Genomic DNA, 25,454 nt, shown 5'->3' on the forward strand with positions numbered 1-25,454 from the left:
CAACGTGTACAAACAACGCGACCTCAAACGCGAAAAGGTGTCGTTTCCCTTTTTCAAACTTTCCTTATCCGCGATTTCTTTCTCTTCCGATCGTTTTCTCGATTTATCCTTGCGATTATTCGCGAATCTTCTTCTTTCTTCTTTCCTCCGGATGGAAAGGTTTCGCACGAGATAGCCGATATTAGCGGGAGGTGTTTGAACGATTCGATCGTCAAACGTTGAGTAAGACAAATTGTGATTTCACAAAGTATCGAACGGCCGGGGTACCGGCGAGTTAATTGCGCCGCCTAAAACAGGCCATTATTCTCCGGGGGACCCGATTTCTCTGATTGCAGCAGGTACATTGTACGCGTCGGCGTGGCCCTGGGCCACGCGCCTCTATAAGCGTATATCGTTCAATCACGTGGACCTCTCACGGGGAGGGTTACCGGCACAACAATTGCAAAGCACAATGGTGTGGTCCACCATAGGCGGTGTTCGCCTGGTGGGCAATCCGACAGAAATATACTGACTTACACTAGGAGCGTATGCCGCTTGTTCGTCTGCTTAATTGATGGGGACAAGAAGCAACAGCCCCCCTTGACCGCCCCCTCTCGTTCACCCTCTGTCTCTTTCTTTTCACATTCGTCCCGTGTTATTAGGCGCGTGTATACGCAGTATAGTTTGGGATAAGAAGAGGCGAGAATACGCGAGATCCCGACCGAAAGATCTTCTTGTCCGTCGTTCGCGTCGCTATCTTCGATTCGCCTGTTACGAGCCATTAGTATCATTCGTTCCCCTTTCGCGTTACTTCCTTGCAACTTCTCGTCGATGGTCTCGCCTCGAGTGCCCCTTTTTCATCCGGATGACACGGAACGTAACGCGGTGTAAGGTGGATACCTGGCATCGTGGTCAACCGTGCTAGGGTCACCCGTTTCCGAGCGGACACGGTTGGCATAAGCGCTATAGGTGGCGGATACACGCGACAGCCATGACGTACGAATAAAATAGGAGTATAATGCGCGTGCTCGAGCAGGATCTCGAGAGATGCGCGTTTGGCTGCGAAGAGACGGTCCAAAAGATCCAACAAACGAAAGCGGGTGGGGTGAAGGGGAGCATCGAGAGTAGGAGGAGGTGGTGGCGGCGGTGAAGGTGGAGGTGGAGGCGGAGATGGAGAGAAGAGAGCGAGAGCGAGAAAGAGAAAGAGAGAGAGAGAGAGTGAGAGTGAGAGAAGGGAAAACGAAGAGAGGGTGGGGAGAAGGAGAGTGCAGCGTGGAGGCAGAGGAAGGCATTTGAGAGCGATTATCATAATCGCGCGTCATAACTCTGCAGGCTTGTCTACCTCGGCGGGGACCGATTGGGCCATCGGCCCCCGATGGCTGGTCGAAGGGGGCGGGCGAGGGGCACCCTCGAATGGGACTACTGGCTTCGTCAGAGGAACGAACGATAAAAAAGATTTCGCCGAGGAACTGCCCACCGCTTAAAGAATCTCATCGAACAACCCACAAATTTATATCCAATTTGTATATTACCGCTCATTACTTAAAACCATGCCGTATATCGTCTATTGTTTCGTCTATTCGTCGAACGAGCAGCAAGGGACAAGAGGGAGGGGGTGACATTTTCTCGTCTTAGGAGGCGCGCGACACGACCGTTTGTGCAATCTCGACGAGACGGTTCGAGTCGAGAGGATTTATAGATGGAAAAATAAATTCATGCAACGATCGGTCTGGCGAATCGCCACGCGTATCTTCGTATACGTATATCGTCTTTGACATTTGATGACATTTCGTTCGTTGCGTCGACGGAATGGGACGGCAACAATTTGTACACGGCTTCTTACATTTGTCAAAGCAGCCGGACGAATTTATAGTTGCCTGTGTACTTCTTATTACGGGAGTTGAACCGCTTGAGAAGCAGGTCTTTTCAACGTTAAAATCGACTTCTCCTTTTCGTCTTTTCTTCTTTTTCCTTTTTCTTTTTTCTTCTCTTTTTTCTTTATTTATTTCTTCTTCTTCGATTCACCGCGGCTTTTTTAGAAGTGCCAAACCCAATATAATTAAGTCCTTTGTTCGTGCTAATTCGCAACCAGTTTACATAGAACCTAAGACCGGTTACTAAGGTGGCCGGAAAAATATTCTCTCCGAAGAATACTGACTACCCTTTCAATGCCGTCTCTTTGTGCACATCCTACCAGGTATATACCTATTTAGCTGTTCCCCTAAGGTACGCTTGCAAAGAATCTACTGGGAATACCTTCTATCCGCGATTTCTTTATCCTTTATTCCCTTGCACGCGTGTTTGCTCTCCCGTTGTCCTTTCCTCTCCTCCTCCTTCTTTTACTTTGTTTATGCAATTATAAATTAGCCTTTGACGCTACGTTTAAGGAAAGATCTCAGTCGTGAGAATTATTTAACCAACTTACCGGTATCCATGGCCACTAACGTCAGAGTGTACTCCGGCACCAGTTCCCTGTCGAGGGGTCGAAGCAGAAAAATGTCGCCGGTACTCGCGTTTATTCGAAACAAGTCCGTGTCGCCTTCCTTCAAAAAGTATCTCACTTGGTCGTTGTAAGGTGGAGTATCCGCGTCGTAAGCTTTGACCTGAGACCGACAGATCGAACGATTTTTTACATTTTCCACGTTGAAACGTTCGGAAACGATTTCGATCGCGGCCGAGCGATTACGAATCGTCTCGTCAAATTACCTGTATCACGAATCCGCCCCCAGGTGGAACCATATTCTCCATAACGTGCGCCAAATAGGGCGAGTCCAAGAAAACCGGTGCATTGTCATTTATATCGATGACAGTGATGGTGACCTGAGCGGTATCGCCCCGTGGTGTTTCGCCTACTTCCGAGGCACAATCCTCACCCCTTATCGTCAAATGGTATCTGGATTTCCGTTCGAAGTTGAGGTTCTTCGCCACTCTGATGACACCGCCGTCCTCGGAAATGGTGAAATCTCTGTTATCGTCTCCCATCGCGATACCGTATCTCACCCTTCCATTCGCACCCTCGTCGCGATCCATCGCCGATACCTAAAATTGAAATTAACCGGCTCGCATCGATCGGAACGAAATAAAAGTATCAGCGCCTTTTAACGCTGGTTAAGCGTTCTTCAGGACTTTGCTTCACGCTTCAGTTGCGACGCCTCTCGCCCAAGAACATACTCGTTGCGACTTTAATTAGCGTGACGTAACTGCTCGTGTAATCTCGATTTTATGGTGACTGTTGGCGCGGTGAAACCGCATTCGCAGATATATTTACGAGGGAAAAGGAAATACGAAAAATGCTAACCTGCAGCACGCTAGCTCCGATACTGGCGTTCTCGGCAACAGTGGCTGAGTACTGTCTCGGATCGAACACCGGCGAATTGTCGTTCTCGTCGAGGACCGTGACAGTGACTGCGGTCGAGGACGATCTCGGTGGTTCACCGCGGTCTTTCGCGGTTACTTCCAAGGTGTAGTTTGACCTTAATTCGCGATCCAACGAGCCAGATACGCGCAATAGTCCATCTACGGGACCAACGGTGAAGGGAAGCGTCGTGTCCTCGAGGGAGTACTCCACGTATCCGTTCCGTCCTTCGTCCCTGTCCACCGCCTTAATGGCCATCACTACCGTGTTGCTCGGCGCGTTCTCTATTATCGAAATCTTCGTCGGCGATATGAACTCCGGCGACATGTCGTTTACGTCCAGCAACACCACGGTCACCTATCGATCGAATAACCTTCACGATTAAGTCTCTATCGAAACTTTCTTCGCCATATTATCAACCGACAAAATTCCTTTCGTTCTAACGGCATTTTTCGCCAAAATTGTATCAGCTATAGTTTGCGGTCGAAAAAATTCTTTCAAGCTAAAGGTAGAAACCAAGCGAATGATCGTTAGAAACACGATAGCTGGCTTGGATGGTGAATCGTAATCGATAGCGCGAGACTGGAATTATAGAGTTCGTTACAGAAGATGCGGACAAACCTGTACGGTGGAAGACAAAGGCAGAGCAGGTGGCAAAGGGCTATCGGTGGCGCTGAGGATCAAATTGTAAAGTGGCTTTTGTTCTCTGTCGAGTAACTTGCGAGTGAAAAGGGTGCCGTTTGGTGCCACTCCGAAGTCACCGTTTTCGTCACCGCCGGCGACAGCGTAAATTACCCTGCCGTTATCTCCGGAGTCCAGGTCCTGGGCGGCCACGGATAGGATCGGTGTGCCGATCGTTGTATTCTCGACGATATCCGCGGCATGCGGACCCGCCTCGAAGATCGGCGCGTTGTCATTCAAGTCGACGACGTTGCAGTAGACCGTCACCGTCGAGGAAAGCGCCGGGATGCCGCCGTCTGTCGCTTGGACTACCAAAATGTAGTGCTGCACCTGTCGAACGATCAAACTTGTTGTTCTCTTAACTAGTCAACGAACGCGTCTTTCGCTCCTCGTGGGAAATATATTCGCCACGATAATAAAAACGTACGAGCAGCCAGCAACGGATATAAAAATGAAAGTGACACGGGCAACGACTGCCGAACAGTGTATAGTCGAAAATGGTCGTTTAACGCGAACGACTTAATCGTCGAAAAAGGAAAGTAAAAGCTAGTCGGTCGTTTCGAAGAACAGTTGTTTCCAACGATGTTTTAAAATGGAGGGGGGAACTTTTTGTTCGCATTAGACATGCTCTTCGCTTGCATCGGTTTCTCTTACGGAGAGGCGCCTAACAATTTTGCAAAGACTAATACGAGTTTCGTGGAAGCAACGCGCTGTTTCTTCGTTTCCGATGCGCTCCGATCTTCCCGGCTCTGTTGTAAAGCGCTCTCGCAAGCGCTCCAACGATCCCGCCCAATATATCTGGAAACGAATTACGATGATGAAAGGTTCTATAAACTACCCTCTTCTTCTATGCACCGTCTGCGTCCTTCTTTCCGTTTCTCATCGAAACTCTATATTAGACCATTTTATATACAGAGCGCGGTTGTATAACACGTACAAGCGGCTGATTCGTTATGAAAACATAAGAGCAGAATATCGAATGAAATTTATTCATCGAAAGTTTATTTTAGTCCGAGAGAATCAAGTTTGATAATTTATCAGGCATACTCGAACGTGGTTAATTCCGGACTAGACGGAACTAAATAATCGACAGCGGGTTGTTCTACGTGCGGAGATGAATCGAAAATTGTATCTCAAGACGCTTTGTTTGCGAGAAAAAGAATTTTGAAAATTTATCATACGCGTGTACTATATCTATATCTGTTCTCTTGAAAATGAAGCCTCGAGCGGAAAATTATATTCCACGTGTTCCGCATATCTTTACACGTAGAACAGTCTTCTGTCGATTATTTGGTACTTTCCAGTCCGGAATTAACCACGTTCGAGTACGAACCGATAAATTTTCAAACTGCATTTTCTGTACACGCGTATTCAGCCGCGCTCTGTACGTACATGGTAAAGTGTCGTTTACGTCTAGCGATTACGCACAATTTCGTCAATTCTTGTTCTTCGAATTCTCCTGTCGCTCTACGAAATGATGTGACTTTTCGAAAGAAGACGTTTCGTTGGTATCGTAAAGGCGCAAAATTTCAGTTACAAAGGGAAGAAAGAAACGACGGCGATTTACAGATCACAGCGTACGCTTTCAACGGTTGAAAACGAAAATTGTGGGTGACGACGTTGGACAAAATGAAATTTATGCGCGCGTCTCGAAATAAGTATGGCTTGTCTCCGAAGCGTAACCATCGGACAGTTGAAAACGTCCGTTGATCGATCTGTCCGACTGTTAACGCTAAACCCTAAATTCTAGCGTAGCCTTCTAGCCGAAAGCTAATATAATAGGCGCGTTCGAAGTTAAACGTAGAGGCGTGTTCATGGTTATAATCGTTGCCCCGGGCTGCTATGCGTTTCACGGTATGTGGATCTCTCGCGTGGACGCGTCGATCGGTGACGTGTTAGGAAAATCCGCGAATTCTGAATGGAAAAGTGTACGTTGTGGATCGGGAACGGAAACGCGTAACTCGCGTTTAGAATTTAAACGAAACGCATCATCGATGTCGTCTCTTCCGATTCTGGCGAACACCGATGGAACGTCGATTTCCTAATAGCAAGCGCATCCGATGTTCTAAGTTGGAAGACGAAAGCGACGTATCGCGTGTGAACCGTGTTCCTAAATCGTTTTACACGCTTTCTAAAAATCGATTTCCAGGGATCGACGATCGTACGAACCTGTTCGTAGTCAAGGCTGGCCGTCAACGTGAACACGCCGGTGCTAGGATTCAGAGAAAAAACGTCGTTGGCCCAGTCGGAAATCAGAGTGTAGCTGAGTTGACTGTTGGGCCCGTTGGCGTCTGCGTCAGTGGCGACGACCTGACCTATTCGGCTGCCCCTTGGCACGTTCTCCGGCACGTCGAACGAATACGCGGTGCTCTGGAACGTCGGTGCATTGTCGTTGGTGTCCGTCACCTGTAAAATCGAACGACACTCTGGTTTCGCTGGTTCGTTTCACAAAATCCTCGGGCACCTGTTCCACGGTGCTAACGTCGAGTTACGTCGGAACGGGATGGAAGGATCGATTTTTTTTTAGCCTTCCGACGAGAGAGACCCGTTCCATATATTTTTAGTAGGTAGTTGAAGTAGGTGCGCGTAAAGGTAGGAAAGAATAATCGATGTTATTCTTGATCATACTCGATTCATGCTGTTGGAAGAGCTGCCGGCTGTCCGATCAAGAGAAGAAGAAAGGTAACGGGTCAGGATAAACAATTCAGAATCGGAGCTAACGCTTCCTGTTCTCTTTCGATTGTACTCGACGTCGTTCCTGAATAAACATATTTCAATCAAAGCTCGAGACAAGCGGTCGTGCTCGCGGAGCTCGGTTCACCTTCGAACCGCCGCCGGTTTGCGCTTCGAAGAAAGTTTCCTGTTGTTTTTACAGTGGCGATGAATCGTGGAACGGGCTCCGCGAGGAATTTCAAGAATGTTTTTCCAGAGGGAGATTCTACGGAGGCTCGATTCGTCGATAGCGTAGCGCGATCAAACGACGAACGTTAGCTCATAATATATCGGCGGATGGTTTCGTTTTAGAATCGGACAAGCGTTTGGCGCGTAACGCAAGAAAGCGTAAGGTAAGTGTGTTCGATCTGCAACGACCAAACTGTACGCAACTTGCAATCGTAAGCTTGCTGGGCCGCGAAACGAGTTCGATGTTCGAAGGTAGAACGAGGAGAATCGCAGGATGGTTGGAATTTTTCGCGCTAACAGCCCTCCGTAGTGGAAGTCGCGCCTCGTTCTCGCCGCGAATAATTCTGTTCGAATAGGGCGGCTCGAGAGGATGATCTCGATCCCGGTCGGAAGTCAGGGTGCGAGCCCGGTGAATAGGTTTCCAGCGTCGAGAAGGATCGACACGCGGTGGCGGTATAAAGGAATCAAGCGGAGGTGGGCACGGTTTGATTAAGGAGGGTTCGGAGACGTTTGCAAAAAGTGACGGTTACCCCGAGACACGTTGGATGACGAGGGGAGAACCGAGAGCAGAGTAGAGACCGCGGTGACCAACGGTGGAAGGAGGAAGAGGAAGGAAAGGAAGATGGATACGGAGGGAAGAAGAGGGAAGAGGAGGGAAGACGAGGGCGAAAGGGAAGAAGCGACGGTGAAGGAGACGGGAGGGAAAAGAGAGAAGGAGGCAAGATGGAAGAAGACGGGGCGAAGGGAGGAGGTCGAAGGAGAGAAACTCTCGTGCGAGGTCGAGCGAGGAGAAGAGGAGAGAGGATATAAGGGGCCAGAAGAGGCAGATTCCGCAACTGTCGGCAGCGGGCCTCTTTCATGGAGCCCCAAAGAGCCGAGCTATGATCGGGACTGGCATTCCTTTTGCCTTTAAGAGACCCGGATAGAATAGCGGACGGCGGGCAGCGAGAACCTTAAAAGAATTCCAGCCATTGCACGTCATAAGGATAATTTTTGCGATTGTCTCCGAGGGATCCTTGGCTGGCCTGTGGCCAACTCTTTCCCGCTACTACCACCATCTTCGTTTCCATCTTCGTTAAACATCCCGGTCGCCCTTCATCGCCTTTTTTATCGCCGCCAATCGTTTTGCTTGCCCACCGTAATGAATTATAAGACGAAACGAACGGAAACCGAGCGATTCCACGGGCCTCGAGAAATCGAGTCTTCGCCCTTGAGTACCAACGCGTAATCTGCTTTCTCTTCTCGATCGATCCACCCCGAGTATCAAACCGGCTGCAAAACCGTCGACCGATAGGTCGCGAAATACTTGGACATTTTCATCGGTTTCACCGAAGCTTTCGTATTCTCCTCGTTTCCGTCTCTTTGCGGCACACGGTGTCCCATCCTCTACGATAATGTCATTTCGAGCAATAGGCGCGTCTCTTTCTCAGCATCGATATATCGCGAATCACGCCGATTGATCCCGTAATGATGAATAGTGGTTGAATAACGGGACAGTGGGTCGCACAATGATCAAGGTAACAGTAGCATCCCCGTATAATTGCAGGATAATAATCAGTGTGCAACGGGACTCGATGGAGGACTCCATCGATACGCGACCGGATCCCTTCCTCGTGCGCGCTCCTTCTCTTCTTACCTCGTCCTTTTTCTTTATCTCCTGTCTTTGCTTCCTCCTTTTTTTTCTTTTTTGTTCTTCCAAACGAACGCTCATCGTCCTCGTTTCATTTCCGACTAACTTTTCGTAACTTTTCGTATCGGGCTAAATCGTTAATCGTTGGAAGGACACGACGCGACGCTTCGATTTAACCGAGCCCCATGAGTAATTGCATCAAAAAATCCGGCAAAGGTTTCTAATTAGAAGCACGATCGCTGGATAAAAAATTATGTCGAGTCAAGGGGATGATATATGGAAACGAAACGTACCTGAATGGTTAACGCGATGTCTGTGTGTTGCAATCCATCATCGGCTCGAACTTTCAGGACATACTTTTCTCTGGTCTCTCTGTCGAGAGCCTCGGCGAGTGTCAGTTGTCCCGTGGTCGGATGAAGTCTGAACTGACATTGGCTTTCGTCTTGGAGCTCGTGTTGGCTGGCCGGGTAGAAACCAAGAGCGGTGCCAGGACCTGGATCGGGCCGATGATTCGGTACCAGGGTGTAAGTCAAGGTTCCGATCGTATCCGGATCGTACGCTTTCAGGACCGTGACAACGGTGTTAGGCGGCGCCTCCTCGGAGATTTTGAATTTCCAGGTGCCGGTTCCCCAGGTCGGTGCCACGTCATTCTTGTCTAGAACCGTCACGCGAACCTGTAATTAAAAATTTTTGTTCGATCCTAAGAATTGCTCGTAATTACACGCTATGTCTGGTAAGCGATAGAGAAGCGTATGATTTCGGGTTAAAAGTCGTTCGCAGCTCCGTCTTGTCGAGCATTATTTTTATTCGATCATCGGTCGGTTAATTAATTACGGAACGATATTGAAAAGAAGTTACGCGTCGTCGGTACCGAGCGCCAAACAATTAAGAGTTTCTAATTAATAGTGTCTTGGATGCGATTCCTCGCGTGTTAACGATAAATCGAAAAAAGTACAAAGATGAAAGTGAGAGAGAGGGAGGGAGGGAGGGAGAGAGAGAGAGAGAGAGAGAGAGAGAGAGAGAGAGAGACTGTCTGGAAGTTTTGTCAGTCGCCAGGATATAATTATGTGCAATCAATATAAATCTACGGGCCGTTGTTGCGGCGGAGTCACGGTATGCATGCGAAGAATCGTGAGAAAGTTAGTTTTTCGATCCAACTTGTGCATGTCTCATTTCATTAAATTCTCAGTCACGTCAGCGGCCAAGGTTTATGTGACTACCAGAAGCCAGTGTATCGAAACGACTCGATGCTCGAAGGAACAACGATGGTGTACTATTGGAAAAGCATCGCGCTAGCGATGGCAACATCTTTTCGATCGAGGAACGAACGGTGGTCGCTCTTGCGACCGTGGAAAGATTTATTCGAGTAACCGTACGAAACTTTATATTCCACGCTAGAAACTTTGAACGTAATCGGATCGCGTTGCGCGTAGCATAGAAAATCGCTAGCCAGACGTTAGACCTTTTTTTCTTTTCTCTTTTTCTTTTTTTTTTTTTTTTTTTTTTGTTACCGCTCTTTCGTTTCGTATTGGAATTTTCGTTTTACGAACGAAATCGAAGAACCACGAAAGACGAAAATCGACGAAGAAACGGCGACGTATACGTCTATTTTCTCATTCTGTTGGCGATCGATTTCTTCATAACTGACGCGATCTTGCCACGTCGAAGAATACTAAATATGGAAGCACGTAGATGATCTTTCAAGCTTATGTAATCCCTGGCTGGAACGCATCGATCTTCCTGGTAATTAGTCGGAGTTCGGCCGTCATTGACAAAGTGCGTGCCATCGATTATTGGCCTAAAATGTTTAGGCGTGCCAGAACGTACGTACCTCGAGATGACGAAACAATAGTCGGTCGCTGGCTCTCGCAACGGTTAAACGACCGATTTCAGCGTGACACGCGTATGAATAAATTTGACTTTTTAATTATTTTCCAGTGCCGGATCTTGTAGCTGCCTCCTTTAAGTAGCTCGAACACGAATACAATTAATCGTTACGATCGGCGAGGCTGTGTGTCCGTTTGTCATTAAAATTCAAAGGTGCGACGACATCGAAGTCTCGCGTCGCTTATTGGCATAGATCGAAAATACCGATATTCCTCCATCTACCGTTTCTAATGGTGGCTGTGTTCGACGCGAATACGCAGGAACACGAAAACTCTAAATTTATGCAAAACCCCTTGGAATAGCGGCTACCTTCGAGACAGCATGAGACTCCAGCAAGCCGCAGCGGTGTCGCTAATTACGTTTCTACCTATCCACAGCTTTAGGCTAAACGGCCGAAGCCTGTCCTAAGGCATAGTTCGCACGATCTCTTAGATAGGTTATCGTGTACAGCGTTAAATCCGGTAGCGTTTCGATAATCCTGAAGAGGAAGAAATTGCCCACGAAATTCGTAGGTACCGATCGATGGGAAACTTCGAAGTCAAGGAAAATTCCAAATTTCTTCATCGCTTTGCGAAACATTTTGATTTAGGATGATCGTCGACGAGAAGATCGGACGAACGGCGGTCGAAGGTATCGGTTAAAGTTTCGAGTTTTCATGGATCGAGTTTTGCTGGGATCGCGAGAGTGTCGGCAAGCCGGTTGCTTAGGTATTTCTCGACTCGTCCCGACCTCTGTCTATTGGCTCGTTAAGGGGATCGATGCAAGGAAGTGGAATCTCGCGACGTTCGTAGAAACAATATCCGTGGATGGTCGCGTCATCGTCACGATCGGAAAACAAGGATACGGGAACGGCAACAATAAGCAGACAAATCAGTGCGGTCATATAGCTGTCTCGGATAGAATATTCCTTCTTCTTTGCTGGTCGCGGCCGAGAGGAGAGAGGGATGAGGTATATGGGCGGTAAGAAACGCCCGGAGAGCATTCGGAGTGCAAGGAAAGATGGTATCTGCGTCAGCGCGGTCGGGGATCAGCGGATCGGATCGAGTCGCTCAGCGGGGGTTTCTTTGGGTCATGCACGAAGTGAGTCCCATTCTTCTGTTGCCCCCTTCACCCTGCCCTGCCCCACGCCTCCTCTCCTCTCATCTTCTTCTTCTTCTTCTTCTTCTTTTCTTCCTTCTCCTGCTTATTCTCCTTCTTCTTTTCGTCTTCTTCTACTACTTCTTCGACGTTTGTCCTTCTCTTCGTCGTCGTCATCGTCGTCGTCGTCGTCGTCGTGGTCGTCGTCGTCGTCGTCGTCATCGTCGTCTCTGTCTCTCCTTTCTTTCTTTCTTTCTTTCTTTCTTCGTTTCTGGCTACTCTCGCTCTCTCTTTTTCTTCCTCGCACGCTTCTGTCTTTTCTCAGGCCGGTACTCCGTGCGAGTCTCTCTATCGCCCCTCTTTGTTCGGCTTCCAGCCGATACCAAGACGCTCACGGTTCTCTCATCTCTACCTCCACCTCGTTGTCCCTTTTACCGAACGGGGTCCTATGGGTTCTCTATGAGGGGTCGAACCACTGACATCGGCCGATTAATAACGTATCTTCGTGGGGGCCTCCATAGACCACGACGGTAACGACGACGACGACGAACGTACGAGCAAGGGGAGAACGACGAAGCTAGGAACGAAGGTGCATTGGAAACTCACGGAATTCTGTATACCCATCGGGGACAATAAGATATATATCTATTAATAATTCTCCCCGTGCTGTCCTATGTTTCTTCTTTTTTACCTTTTTTCCTCGGTCCGCATCGCGATAGTCTGACGGGATAGAGATATTTAGTAAATGGAGGTGCATTAGCTCGATCGTTTGCATCTGTTCCTCTATTTTTATCGGCCGAGATTCGGGTCCTTGTGCGTTGAATTTTATCGCGACCAGCGCGGCGTTTCTTTCGTCTTTTTTTTCTTTTGACAACAGACCATCCAATTTTTTCCTCGTTTTTTGACTCGAACAAATTCAACGTCGTAACAGTTTTAACGCCGAAGGATGCGATCGGAATCACAGAAGGGGAAGAAGATTGTTTAACCGGCGAGTTTCTCGTGTATAGGGTTCGTGGTTGTTTAGCGAACGATGTCCCTATACGAGTGGCACAAACCGCGAGACTTCTCCGTTCGGCTAATAACGCTTCTTCGAATGAATTCCCATAGGGTACGGGTAAGTTAAAGGGTAAGCTGTAATTCCGTCTAGCGGCTGGAGACAATAAGATATATATCTACGGTTCTTACGACTAATAGCTTTGTTTTCTCTCGAGTGGCACGACACCGAACGGTCCGTCCGTGGACGGGCTTGACTTCGCCGTAGATATGTCTACGTCAAAGCAGCCTCGCCGATGAATACTCGCGCTTACGTTCGAGTTAAGTTGTCTTTCGATCATTTATAACTTTCTGTCGCGCCGAATGCAAACGCGCCCCGTTGTAGGGCGCGCAGTGCCATATGAAATATGGTGGAAAAATAATCCGAAAAAAGACAGCGGCCGAGTGTGCCGCGGCCGGTAAGCAGACGAGTAAACATAAATTAACGAGTGACGTTCCATAAATAATCGGTCAAAGAAACGGGAAATATCTCGGAGGGAATTCACCGATCGGACGGACAAAAGTGTTGCTGGTGTCGCGTTCCAAGCCGATCGAGAAAGAATCGTCGCGCTCTAAAATAACGAGCAACGGCACTCGCCCTCGCCTACCGATGTTTAATTAAAACGATGCGAGCTCGCGTGAAAGCCGGTTGCCACCGCGTAACAGCGAGCTTTGTCACCGTTCGACCTCATCGGACAAGTTGCGAGCGATAATCGCCGGGGGAAAAGTTAAAAAGCACTTGCAATTCCGATAAACGCTATTAAACGTAATCACCGGTATTCCCGTCCTTGATCTTGCGCCGTTAATATTTCACGCGAGGCTAAGATTTTCGCTCGTAATTTTCCGACGGTGAAATTAAGCCGGCCGTGGCCGGGGCACGAGCGTAATAAAATACAACGATGATCGGCGGACAACAACGTAACGCGTATTAATGAGCATTCTTTATGCACGGACGGCTCCAGATCGCGGCTGCTTCTCTTATGTAACCGTCCGCGCAACCAGTTACACACTTGGTCCGTGTTGTAAGTATGTATCTTTATTACGAGTGATATGTTAGTCGGCATACGGCGCGCGGGCGATCGCGCCAGCTTTTCGCATACTGCGAGCCATCGTGAAAGGAATTCTACGCGAAACCCGCTCAACTCTACGTATATATTTATATACACGAATATTATATATATAGATATATAGATATATACATGTACGAGTATATATCTATATATGTATACAAGATTCAAGATATATCGAGTTACCGTACGATTAACTCGCGAGTGGTGACGTTAAATTCTGTCGCGACACTCTCTGCTCCGTGATAAACATACTAATTTATGTCGGGACAGGTCGACGTAGTAAACGTATTAAATTAGGAAATTCAAGTAGCCCTACCAGCGTTCGTTACGCGCACAGACGCACAAATACGAATAAGTCGATCGCCTGTCTCTTTCCTCTTTCTTTTTCCCCCCCATTTATTTTTCACCTGTTGCCCGTTTCACGATTCTTCAACAACGCACGAGCGTCGAGTTTTTCTCTGCCGTTGCTCTCGGTCCCCTTGGCGACGCGTTTTCAACGCGGTAGACTGCAAGTAGACGCGAGCAGGCAAAGAAACTGCAGTTGAAACGCGAATTACCGATGGTCACGGCAGCGATCGGCAGCGACCCAGCAGTTTTCCCGGATAACGAGCGGATCGGTTACAGTATGGAAATTGGACTCGATCGATCGTAAAAGTGTCATGCCCGGTTCGCGTCACGTTTCCCCTCCTTCAGAGACTATCGCCGCGTAGAGAACGGTCCTCGATGCACCTTGCCGAGGTGCGCGTATGACGCTACGACGAGCTACAACGTTTTTTCCCCCCATCGAACTCGACGACGCGATTAAAACGAAAAAGCGAGCGAGCGAACAGAAAAGACAAGAAGGTTGACAAAAAGGAGGAGGGGGGAGGGGGAGAAAAGTACGTAGAGAAGAAAGGGAAAAGATGGGAAGAAGAAGGGAGGAATAAAAAAAAAAGGGAGCCGGGTATCGAACACCAGCGAGGAGAAGCCATGGAAGTTTCTATTGCGGTCACCGGCTTTCTGCAACAGGTTCGCTTTGTTTTTCTGCCCCGTCGTTCATCCCCTACGAGAGAGAGAGGCCCCCTCCTGGACTTTCGTCCGATGGGCCAAGAAGACAGGCAAAAGATATTGAATTTATACCGGGAGACGTGGCCTCATGCGAGATGGTACAGACCGCAGCTTGCGGGTTAAGTGTCCGTTACAAGAGGAATATGTCACGGAAAATGGCCGTGAACAGATCGGTGGTTCGTCCTCTCTTCTCTTCTTTTTATGGTTTCTCTTTTAACCCACATAGTCACGCCGCCAACAATGTTCCAAGCGACGTACATTTTGCGTCAACTCTCGATAGAACAACGTTTATCGGGAGTATACGGTCGCGTTCAACTACTCTTTGGTGTATTACGAACGTACCGCTAGGTTCGTTAGGCTATCCGTATACCGGTACGTAAATAGGTACGTTTCGAATTTTCTTGTGCCTAGCGCACGATGCATTCGTCGATAGGATCGTTGCCGCGGGATCGCCGAGCAAAGACAGTTGGCCGGATAAATTAGCGAAATGCATATAGATTTTTAAGATATCCGGGTACCGTTATGCCGGGCTAAACATTCTCGTTTATCTTACGGAGATACAGGCGTATTATAAGTCGTGGAGCAAGTAAGAATGCGATCCACATACTTTTGTAAACGCTTTCGTGAAAGGAGGAAGCGTGATAAATGGAGTGATCAGCGGATCCTAGGAGCACCGTTGATTTCCGCTTATTTCACTTGTATATCGAACGTAGGTATCTCGCTATTGTCAGGTTAATATTCGAAGGATCCCTTTTCTTCTTCCTCTTTTTTCTTTTTTTTTTTTTTCTTTGAGAAATGTCCAACGTACACGCCAAATCCTAATTTAGCGACGATTATTTCCCTCCTACTCTGTGTCTCGGCGTATCTCCGTCGAGGACAGAGAGAGAGAGAGAGAGAGAGAGAGAGAGAGGGGAAAAGAGAGAAACGTCGGTCAGGCAGGTGTTCTTTGTGCAAGATCCGTCAGAGCGTCGTGATGGATCATCCTTTTCAAAATCCTCGGCCGATTTATATTTTTATTTCGTGGCTTCGCAGAATTCGTTAAAATTATATTACAATACAGCTCAAACGAAGAGTAATGAATACCGTTGCCCCGGAACGATAAATGCGCGTCACGATGATCGAGACGTTAAAAAGAGTAAGGAGAGACGAAAAAGGTCAAGAGGAACGGGGAAAGATGAAAAAGAATTCGTTTCCACCCGAAGGAAATGATAATCATATTTTACGAAAATGCAAGAAAGAGAAAAGAGAGTCGGCGAGGAAGGTGGCGCGACAAGTAAAAAATTATCCCGTCACGTTCCGTTTCCCTTGACACTTTGAATCTTCATGCTGCAACACCACCCAGAGCGTCGAATAAATAAAGCGATCGTCGCACGTTCGCGATTTGTTCGATGTTTGGCCGTGGACCCGAGGAAATTAGCGAACTGCGCCTAATATCGGAAAGCTAACGTTCACGGTCACCTTTGGCCGAATTCAAATCGAATCGGATGAACAGGAAGCACGGGACGGCGAACGACGAACAGAGTAGCAGTGGAAGGTAGGAGGTGGCGGAGGAGGGAACGAAAGGGGAAGTGGAAAAGGACGAGAAAAGGCGAAGCAGCGATCCGTCCGCGTGGCGGCGGACGGAAGGAAAAGAAAGAAGCATGGCAAAAGCGAAAGGGAAGATGAAGGAAGACGGAGGAACGGCGATGAGAACGGCGAAAAAAAGGTGGCGCAAGATAAGTGGTGTGACGTGCGTGGAAGTAGAATAACGAGAGAAAAAGAGATAAGGGAGAAAAAGATGACGAGGTGGAGATTGTCTGCCGAAGAAACCTCTAACAACCTATGATCACGTTATTAATTGAAAGAGGACCGCCGATGCTACCGGTTACGCCACCGACTTTACGTGCCGTCTTATGGCCATGCGGCACCGGCACGGGCCCATTTTTTAACCAAAACATTCTCGTCGATACATAAAATCTCGACCAACTGCCAAGCCTCTGTAAAGCTTCCGTAATTCCAGATAACCGAGAGCTCCGTAACGACACTCTGCCTCGTTCCGTAGGCTACGGTGTCGGCTTTGACTTTAATTTCCCTCCTTTCATCCAACGACGTCGTCTTATCAGACATCGGTACGTAATTAGAACGCGTCTAATCCGACGCGTCGTATTCACCGCGACGCGTTCGGACCGGCCAGATGAAGTTTCGTTGGAATCGGTAAAATCGCACGGAGATACAGCGTGGAGGACGTTGCTCGGCAATTCCGATCGCGACTCTCGTGATCGACGTTGACCGACATTTTCCACGAGGCGGTCCGCTTTCGACCGACGATCCCCTGTCCCCTCGAATCCTCGTCTCGTCGTGCAGTCGGTGCTGGTCGATTTATTTTAATCGTTGCGACCGCGACAACGTCGGAGAACCGCACGATTCCGCGCGATTTACCTCTTAATCCGTGCGGAATGATAGTTCCGAGCGTGTTGCCACGATTTCCCTTAATTTGCCCAATTTCGTGCACGTCGTCGGACGATATCGGAATCGACATCGACGTGGACACGGATCGGCGAACGAAATAGCGACGATAAATCGCGGCAAATAGAAGGAGAGGGAGGAGGTGGCGAGAAGCAAGACGGCTTCTTCGACCGGGTGGGCTCGTCGATATCGTCGAGCTTCCACGGAGAGAAAGTCGCGTCAATTATACGGGGACGTGGCTTATGGCAACGGTACTACGTGTCTCTCTTTCGTGAGTTCCTCGCCGTGTACGCTTTACTTACGTGGGATACGACACACTCTGTTCGTGCCAACGAAAGAGAAAGGGCCATTCCGCACAAAGGGTTGCAGCCTGTTTTTTTTTTTTACCTTATTTTCCTCCCCTTTCTCTCCTTCTCCCCTTTCTCTTTCTCTCGCTCTTTGCACACCTCTCTCCTCTCAGGGTCCCTTTATCATTCCTCCTTTCTTTCTTGCGGGCTCGTTCTGTCGCGCGCGCGCGCGCGCGCGATCTCTCCTTGTCGCTGGGCGAGAGAGTAAGAGAAAGAAGCAAGGCGGGAGGGCGATGGTGGAGAATAAAAAGTACGCGCCGGTCGAACAACTCTTGCACGACAGTCACGAGTGTAGGTACGTATGCGTATATGAGCGTGCAGGCGCGTAGAACACGTTCCTCTCCCCAGAGGGGAAAGGGTAGTAGTTATCGGAAAAATGCCTGGTATGCGAGCTGTCACTTTTTCGTTGGCGGTTTTTTTTCTTTTTTCCAGGTCTGTTGGTTTTTCGATCGCGCAGCCCGCGGATCGGTCTTCGCCACTCTTCCACTATTCGTAGTTCTCGTATCGACTCGCCCAGCTCTTCCGCCGTTCCACGAAACTCTCTGTCGTCGAAAGTTTCGACCGTAAAGCGGCCGATTCGCGGCGCGGTTGACGCGCGAGTCAGACGTCGTTTCGAATCGACGTTTCTTCAGCCACGTCGAACTTTCGAAGGAAGAGGAAGGGCGCGAAACTCGGAAAGACGATCGGCGTACCGTATTGTTCTCGTCGTCTGATAAGTCTGGCCGTGCGAAGACGATCACCGCTGCCCGAGCGGTTTCGCGGCTACGCCCTTGTAATACGTACAGCACGTACAGCAGTACGTACCGGCCGCTACGTTTCTCGCATTCGGCCGGAGGCTGTGGGCTGCGCGATAATGCACCGACATGCACATTCCTCGATTTTCTGCGTCTCCAATAACGTGGGTAGCCTGCCTTATATTTGCGTCTGCGACCCGCCACGTGTCCCGACCCTCTCGGCTCGAGCTTTACCCGCGGAGTTAAAGCGCTCGCTCGCCTAACGATCTATAGTTTAACCGATTTTTCTACTTTCCTCCGTTAATTCCCCTTCGTAGATATCTCTCCCGCGCGAAACCATCACACAGAAATTTATCTTTCTCCGGATCGAGAATACCATTCGATCGAGACAATAATTGCGATCGGTTTCGCGATTGCTCCTTCTCCGAATCGTTACTACCACTGTGACCTAAAAGCGAAGCCCGTTATTCACATTTGGCAAATGGTTGGTCGATTATGCGATACCTTGATCAGGATCGAATGTCTGTGTCGCTGTGCAGCAAGCGCTATCGAAACGGTATTAGTCGCGCTATCGTTTCCAATCTCGCAAACCTTGACCATAAACTATAAACTAACGAATTCACGACACCCGGTACACGCATAGGGCAAGTTAAAAGTGAACGTCACGCTCAAATAGATACGCGTATTAACGTTAATAAATTGTTGGAAAAGGTTAACTGAAATTCCGGGAAATACGTTGAATAATTCGGTACCGCGTTATCGAGTACGGAATTATCGCGCGCCTTATCGCCGGTCTCGCCGTTCCGATTGCGCAATCGTTCGCTTAACCACCTCTCTAACCGATCGCTCTACGTCAACCGGTACGCACGATAATCCCGGAATTTCTTTCTCTTTGCGCCAGCTATATTTAGAACACTGGTTCGCTGAAACACGCGCACATTTCCATGTTCTCTTCCATTATTCCGTTTCTCTCGGCGGCTCGCAGATATTACAAATTCATTGGATCGTGGAACAGATCGGGTTACTTTCACGATTAGGTACGAGCCTGAAAGGCAGCGCTAACGAGGTAATCCGATGAATTTCGAAAATGTGCGGCCAGATGATCGTAGAAACCGAGTGGACGCCGGCGAAGCTCCTTCTTTCTCTTGGTTCTTCGCGTCCCGTGAAATTTTCTTCGCGATCGGAAATCCGCGAATTTTCTCGGGATCGCGCGACGAGAAATTTAGTTAGACTTTGCGCGAGTATCGTTTCGCTTAGGCAAATATTTGCTCGCGTCTCGTTCCAGATTCGAAGAAAATGCTGTCGATGGAACGCGTTGAAATCGGCGTAGGAGTCGAACGGAGGACAGGAAGGTAAATCATGCGGCGCGCAGAAGGAAAAACGTTCGAATTGGCGCACGGCGTTACGAGGGGCCACGTTAATCGATTTGGACACGTGGACGAAACCTTTTCGAAAAGTGGCGATCGATCGGACTCGGCTATCCGACGATCCTAATCTTGTTCGGATCAGGAGGAGAGGCAAAACCAGAGGAGAGAAAAAAAAAACGCTATCTCTACGACTCAATTAGCGTGCGGCGAACGGCATCTAAAGTTTCCGCGGAACAAGCTGAAGAAAAATACGAGGGAAGGGCAGAGCAAGGAACCGGTGAAAGGTCGAAGAAAGTTGTCCCAGCCTGTTTAGGCGACCATCGATTAAAAAACTTGTCCCGAATTCTTGGTTATCGGGATTGCCGTGAAAAAAAAAAGAACCTGTATTTTTCATCGGTTCCAATTGCGCGACGAACGTGAGAAAACGAGAGGACGAGAGAAAACGTAGGAGAGCAAGTGCGAGAGTAACGGCGAGAATAAGAATAAGAGAGCGAGATGGAAGGTGGGAGAGAGAGAGAGTGAGAGAGAGAGAGGTGAAAGAGAGAGAGAGAGAGAGAGGATGAGACAAAAGAGAAGACGAGTCGAGTCCATGGTGCGTGGTCGAGGGCAGACGCGGACGCCGAGAGGAGAAAGAGCAGAGAAGGCAGAGGACAAGGATGTAAATCATAATATGTAAATCCGTGTGATTTCGTTTGACTCCGGCTGGCTCGAATGACCGGCGCTCCGAACTGATGGCCACTTGGCGAGGAACTCGAAAAGGCATTCCAAGACTTGCGCCTCTTTCGGCTCGTCGCATCTTCTTTCAGCACCGTCGTCTTTTCTCCTCTTCTTCTCCCTCTCGTTCGGTGTCTGCGCGTCTTTCGTCGATTTTCTTTCTTCGCTGGCTGCTGCTGCTTTTGCTGCCGCTGCTGATGCTGCTGCCGCGCTGTTGCCCGTCGTAGAGACGTCGCCCGTTGAAGGTTCTCGCGAAACCCCGAAAAACGCGTCGAGGAAACCGTGAAGCATCGTAAATAATCTTGTTCGGGCTTCTTCGTGGTCTGCTGCTTATTTTTCTCTTCTTTCCGCGTCTCTTGCCTCGTCTCGCGTTTTCCCTTCTTCTCCTTCTTCTTCTTCTTCTTCTTCTTCTTCCTCGTTTCCCTCGTCCTCGCTTCTTCTACTCGTTCTGCCGGAGGGACAATGCGTCGCGCATCCAAGGATTTTCGTTTCGGTGGTCTCGATCGGCGGTCGATGGTCGATCGGCCCGGTAATTATCGTAAAGGCGGTTTTCAACAGCGATTAACGCGTTCGGTACGCTCTAAGATATCGTAGATGCGTTATCTCGCGAGTAGGATACGTCCTTCTCGGATCCTCTATCGCGAAGGCCAGTCAACGGGCCAGGTAGCATTATAAATAATTTCCTGGAACCGATTACCCGAAGATAGGCAAGGGCTGTTCACGGTGTTGTAGGGAGCCAAATAGAATCGCGTTTCGAGAAAACCGTGACTGGCTTTCTATCTGTCGGTTGCGATCGGTAAACGATTCTCGAAAGAATTAATAGAAATCAAACGACGGGTAAACTCGCGTGTATCTTGCCGATGATCGGAAAGGTTATCGAGAAATGGAAGGAACAACACCGATACGTTTCTCTTTCGTCCTTATGCGTTGTGTATTTATCGATTTATTTAACGATCTCTGATGTTGAGATACAACATCGAGCACACGAACCGAAGTGTAAAAACGGTAGCACGAATTTCAGTTTTACGATTTTTATAATCTCGTACGAGTTAAATATGGAGGATGCATTAAAGGGAATTACGAATCCGTGAGAAAGAGTCGCCGATTTTGCCACGATTTCGTCGTTCGCAGTTCAGCGAAATCCGTGGACGCGATCCAAGTTACGTACGAAGCGATACGAAGATGTATCCTCGTTGCAACTCGTATGGGTACGCTAGGAGCGTACGATTTAAAAAGTTCAGGAGTTTCCAAACAGTCGACGAACGTATCGACGATTTTCGAAACTAGAAACTATATTCGATTTATTAGATCGTTCAACACTTTGGGGACTAGTGACGCGAATTCGCGTCTTACACACTTCGTGCGGTGTCCTACAAAAATGCCAATTACTGTTAACAACGGCATAAAATGGTAAAAATAGCAATGTATGCTAATACAAACGAAATGTTATGAACATGTTTGCACGTTACGTGCTTGAACAATGCGAAACCGTTATCCATGTGTCGGATACGATATTGCTCGCAAGTTCGTGCCGATTCTCGAGGAATTTGATAAAATGATCAATTTTGTTCGGTACCTCTCCATCGGGAAAATCGTTTTCAAGCGCGTCACGCTAACAGAAAAACGTTACTAGAGGTATCTTTAATTGAATACGTTGATTTTTAACAAAATATCGCACTCGTTGAACGCTGGTCGGAAAGTTCGTTCCGACTTTTAATTCCTTGGTCGACGTGAAAAATAGCATCGAGAAGCTTCTCGCCGAAAACCCGAGACGTTCCGGAAGGATGGAACGTTGGAGTTGCTCGAAAGACACTGGAACATTGTGGAACAGAATGGCATCTACGTAATTCGATAAACGCGTACATCGAATCGATCGCGAAATCTCTTCGATCGGTGGAAAAATACGCGGCAATTGCGGTTGTCGAGGCGTACGATCCTCGAAGCGTTAATTTCGCGCCGTTTCGCAACATTCGTGGCCAATCCCTTGGCCAGGAAGGTGGACTGCGTTTCGCGTCGCTGAAGGGCTTCGAATACTTGTACGGACTCGTACGTGGCTCGTAGCCAACGCGGCTCACCTAGTCAAGGACAACGTGGAATATGGAATCGAATTCCAAAGAACGCGGGAAAAATTCCAGATAATCGATCGACTTGCTTCATTGAAAAGTAACGCCGGACGAACACCGTGGCGAAATTGAAGCGTATCTCGATCGTAGGCGGAACGATTGCTTCGTATTCTTCGGGGCGGTGGCGGTGAGCAGAAGAGAAGAGGAGGGCAGGGAGGGAGGGAGGGAGAGAGAGAGAGAGAGAGGAGAAGGGGGGAATAAATACGATTCGCTTTCATTCATGAGGAATTTAAGCGGTTCTCTCGACCGCGGGCGTTGTTTCCTCTTTACGAATTACAAGGGAAACAACACGCGACCGCATTGTGCCGCGCGAAACGACCGACAAATAAAAGAAAAACGCAACGACAGGCACGGAATGCGGCGATCGTACGACCTTGATCGAACGATTTACCAAGCCCGAATAAATTTCGATGGTAGGCAGATGCGATATCGCGCACGAAAGAAGAAGAGGGGCCCCCTCGGTGTACTGTTATGCTGTTACGCTGTCTCGTGCGAAATGCTGGATAGGCGCGGAACGGCGAGGCAACAGCAACGGCAAACAGTATCGGCAACAGCAACAGCGGCACCGACGGTGTCGGTAGCAGGGAAGGAAGAAAAAACAGCCTGCCGAGCCTGTGTGGTATCGTACGAAGGAAAGATATTCACAAAGTTATAATCACCGGCGGCCGCTGGTCTAAAGAGTCACGTACGAAATGCAGCACACGAAATTCAGGCTGTCAGGCAGCAAGATGCATAATTAAATGTTGCCTCTCGAGGGTGAGGCGCGGAGAGGAAATCGCGCGAACGGCCACGGACACGGGTGCGGGCGCGAGACCCGGATAACACACATAGGGCGGAGGGAAAAAGGCTAAAGGAACAAGAAGAAGGAGAAGATGCAGAAGAAGAAGAGGAGGAGGAAGAAGAAGGAGAAGAAGAAGAAGAAGACTAAGAAGGAAGAGAAGAAGAAGAAGAAGAAGAGGGACAAGACGACGAAGAAGAAGAGGAAGAATAAGATGATGATGAAGAAGAAGAAGAAGCGAGGAAAGAGAGTTGCACGAACTCGCGTGTCGCTCATAGCCAACGGCTCGCATAGTCAAAGGCAATATAAAAGGTATAGAGTATAGAGTGTGGAATTCAGCGTCTCTCAGCTTGAGACCCGGGGTCCGGGCTTGACTCGCTTCTTCGACTCGATTCTCCAGACTCTTTCTCGAGAGTCTCGTTCTCGGCTGATGGTGGAACGAAGCATTCTGGTTCCCGTCATGCTAGCCGTAGGCTTCGTGCGGCTCTTTCGCTTCGCATGCTTGAAAGTCGGTTCACAAGGCGAGCGGTTCAATCGGAGAGAGAAACTTTGGCCGGCCAGGAAGGATCTCCTGTGTTCAACCGGCCGGTTCAGGTTCGTTTTAAATTGATCGACGACCCACCGTCCACCGTATCGTCAAAAATATCGAGATTTAAAGTGGACGAATAGATTGCGATGGAATGTCTCGCGCGCCACGATCCTTCAAAGAATCTCAACCATTTCTTTCTTTCGTTCTCTTCTCTCTCCATCCCGCCTACCCTCCTTTTTACTTTATTTTATTTTATTCTTTTTTTCCTTTCTTTCTTTTTTCTTTTTTTTCTTTTTTCTCTCCTCCTCGACCGTTTCTTTTCTCTTTGCCGATATCGACGACGTATCTGCTCCTCGTGTCCAATCGCCACGGACACGTTTAATTCCCCAGCCCGTTTGTTTCTTTATTTTCCATCGGGGTAGAATTTGATGTTTCTGTTGCTTTCGTTTTATCGTAGCAGCTTTAAGTAAAGTCGTTTGTTCCTGGAATTTATTGAAATGCGGGAATGCGTCCGATTATCGAACTTGACTGCCTGCTAAATTATTCTTATCCCAGAGATAAACGCAGCCAACAAAATTGGATACCTATCCGTTCTTCTCTGCTTTCATCGAGTATCGATCAAAGTGGCTCGGATAAGGTTGCCCAAAGTGGGCAAATGATACAAAAGGAGTAGCACGACAGCGATGCGAACGACGTCGGAGAAAACCGCGATTACCAAAGCGGCGAGGAGACGCGACAGGACAAAACCGGCGGAAAAATGACGACTTTTCCATGGCGCCACTTTCTAAACCGCGTCGATACGGTTAGACGATTTATTTAGAGCGCGGTAGACCGCGGTGGGGATATTAGAAAGGACGGAATGATAATCGAAGGTCAAGTACTGAATGCTCGATACCAGTCGAACGAAACCGCGCAACCGTGTCTCTTACGCGTCTCTATGTAGACAGTTGGTCGTTACGAGGGGAAAAAAGACAATCGAAAGGTTGTACTGTCGAGCGGTGGATAATAATCGTGATAAATTCAATTATCGGCTCGTCGAACGATCGAAAGCGAAGCTTTAAACGTTGATCCGGAAGAAAGCGAATCTCATCGATGAGAACGACCGCGAATCGTTTCGATACAGAGCTGCCGGATGAACAAACACGCGTGAAAGAAAAAAAGAAAAAAAGAGAAAGAAAAAGAAAGGAAAACCTCGGTCGATGCGGAGGCGCGAGGAGAAAGGGAGAGTGCAAAGGCGAAAGAAAAGGAGGACGAACAGCGTGAGAGTAGAAAACGAAATTTAACGACGAACCGCGAATCGTGTTGGTTAGCCTCGCGTGTTAATTAACTCGGTAAAATCCATAGGTAAACCGATAAAAGGGGCGAGTTTTATTACAACCGTGTTGTCAGGTGAAATCCAGCGCGAGGAAGGGGGATGTTAATCACCGGGGTACAGTTACAGCGACGTTAATCGCGAGAATTCCTCGCTCGGATTCGTACGTGGCCGCGTATCTTCGATGTCGCTTAGTATATAAATCGTGCTCGTAATTATGTGCAAAGTAATGAATTCTAGCGTCGTTTTATGTCATAAAACGAACTCGTAAATATCCGGCCAAGTATCTGACCCGACGGTCCCGGCTATAAAGTACCTACAGTTTCTACTATCAGCGAGCGTTACCGGTTGACACGCGTAAAAACGAAGAAGAAACGTACACCAAGTCCCTTCTGGTCGCTGTAAAAACCACCATCGATACCTTCTCTCTTCCTTCTTTCTTTCTC

The 25,454-nt window shown here is 48.5% G+C and overlaps 1 protein-coding gene across 1 annotated transcript in view; it reads right to left on the bottom strand.

The window, feature by feature from the left end:
* The window catches only part of LOC122569271 (cadherin-related tumor suppressor), a 69,847-nt gene that overhangs the window by 10,804 nt on the left and 33,589 nt on the right, over nt 1-25,454 (bottom strand). Inside the window, exons 2-7 of the mRNA XM_043730103.1 lie at nt 8,840-9,220; nt 6,185-6,421; nt 3,956-4,345; nt 3,278-3,691; nt 2,686-3,018; nt 2,405-2,582 (exon numbers count right to left, since the gene is read on the bottom strand). Of these exons, the coding sequence (XP_043586038.1) occupies nt 2,405-2,582; nt 2,686-3,018; nt 3,278-3,691; nt 3,956-4,345; nt 6,185-6,421; nt 8,840-9,220 (1,933 nt within the window). The remainder of the gene's footprint in view (nt 1-2,404; nt 2,583-2,685; nt 3,019-3,277; nt 3,692-3,955; nt 4,346-6,184; nt 6,422-8,839; nt 9,221-25,454) is intronic.

This window comes from Bombus pyrosoma, linkage group LG1 (genome assembly GCF_014825855.1).
Source record: "Bombus pyrosoma isolate SC7728 linkage group LG1, ASM1482585v1, whole genome shotgun sequence".
Classification (NCBI taxonomy): Eukaryota; Metazoa; Arthropoda; class Insecta; order Hymenoptera; family Apidae; genus Bombus; species Bombus pyrosoma.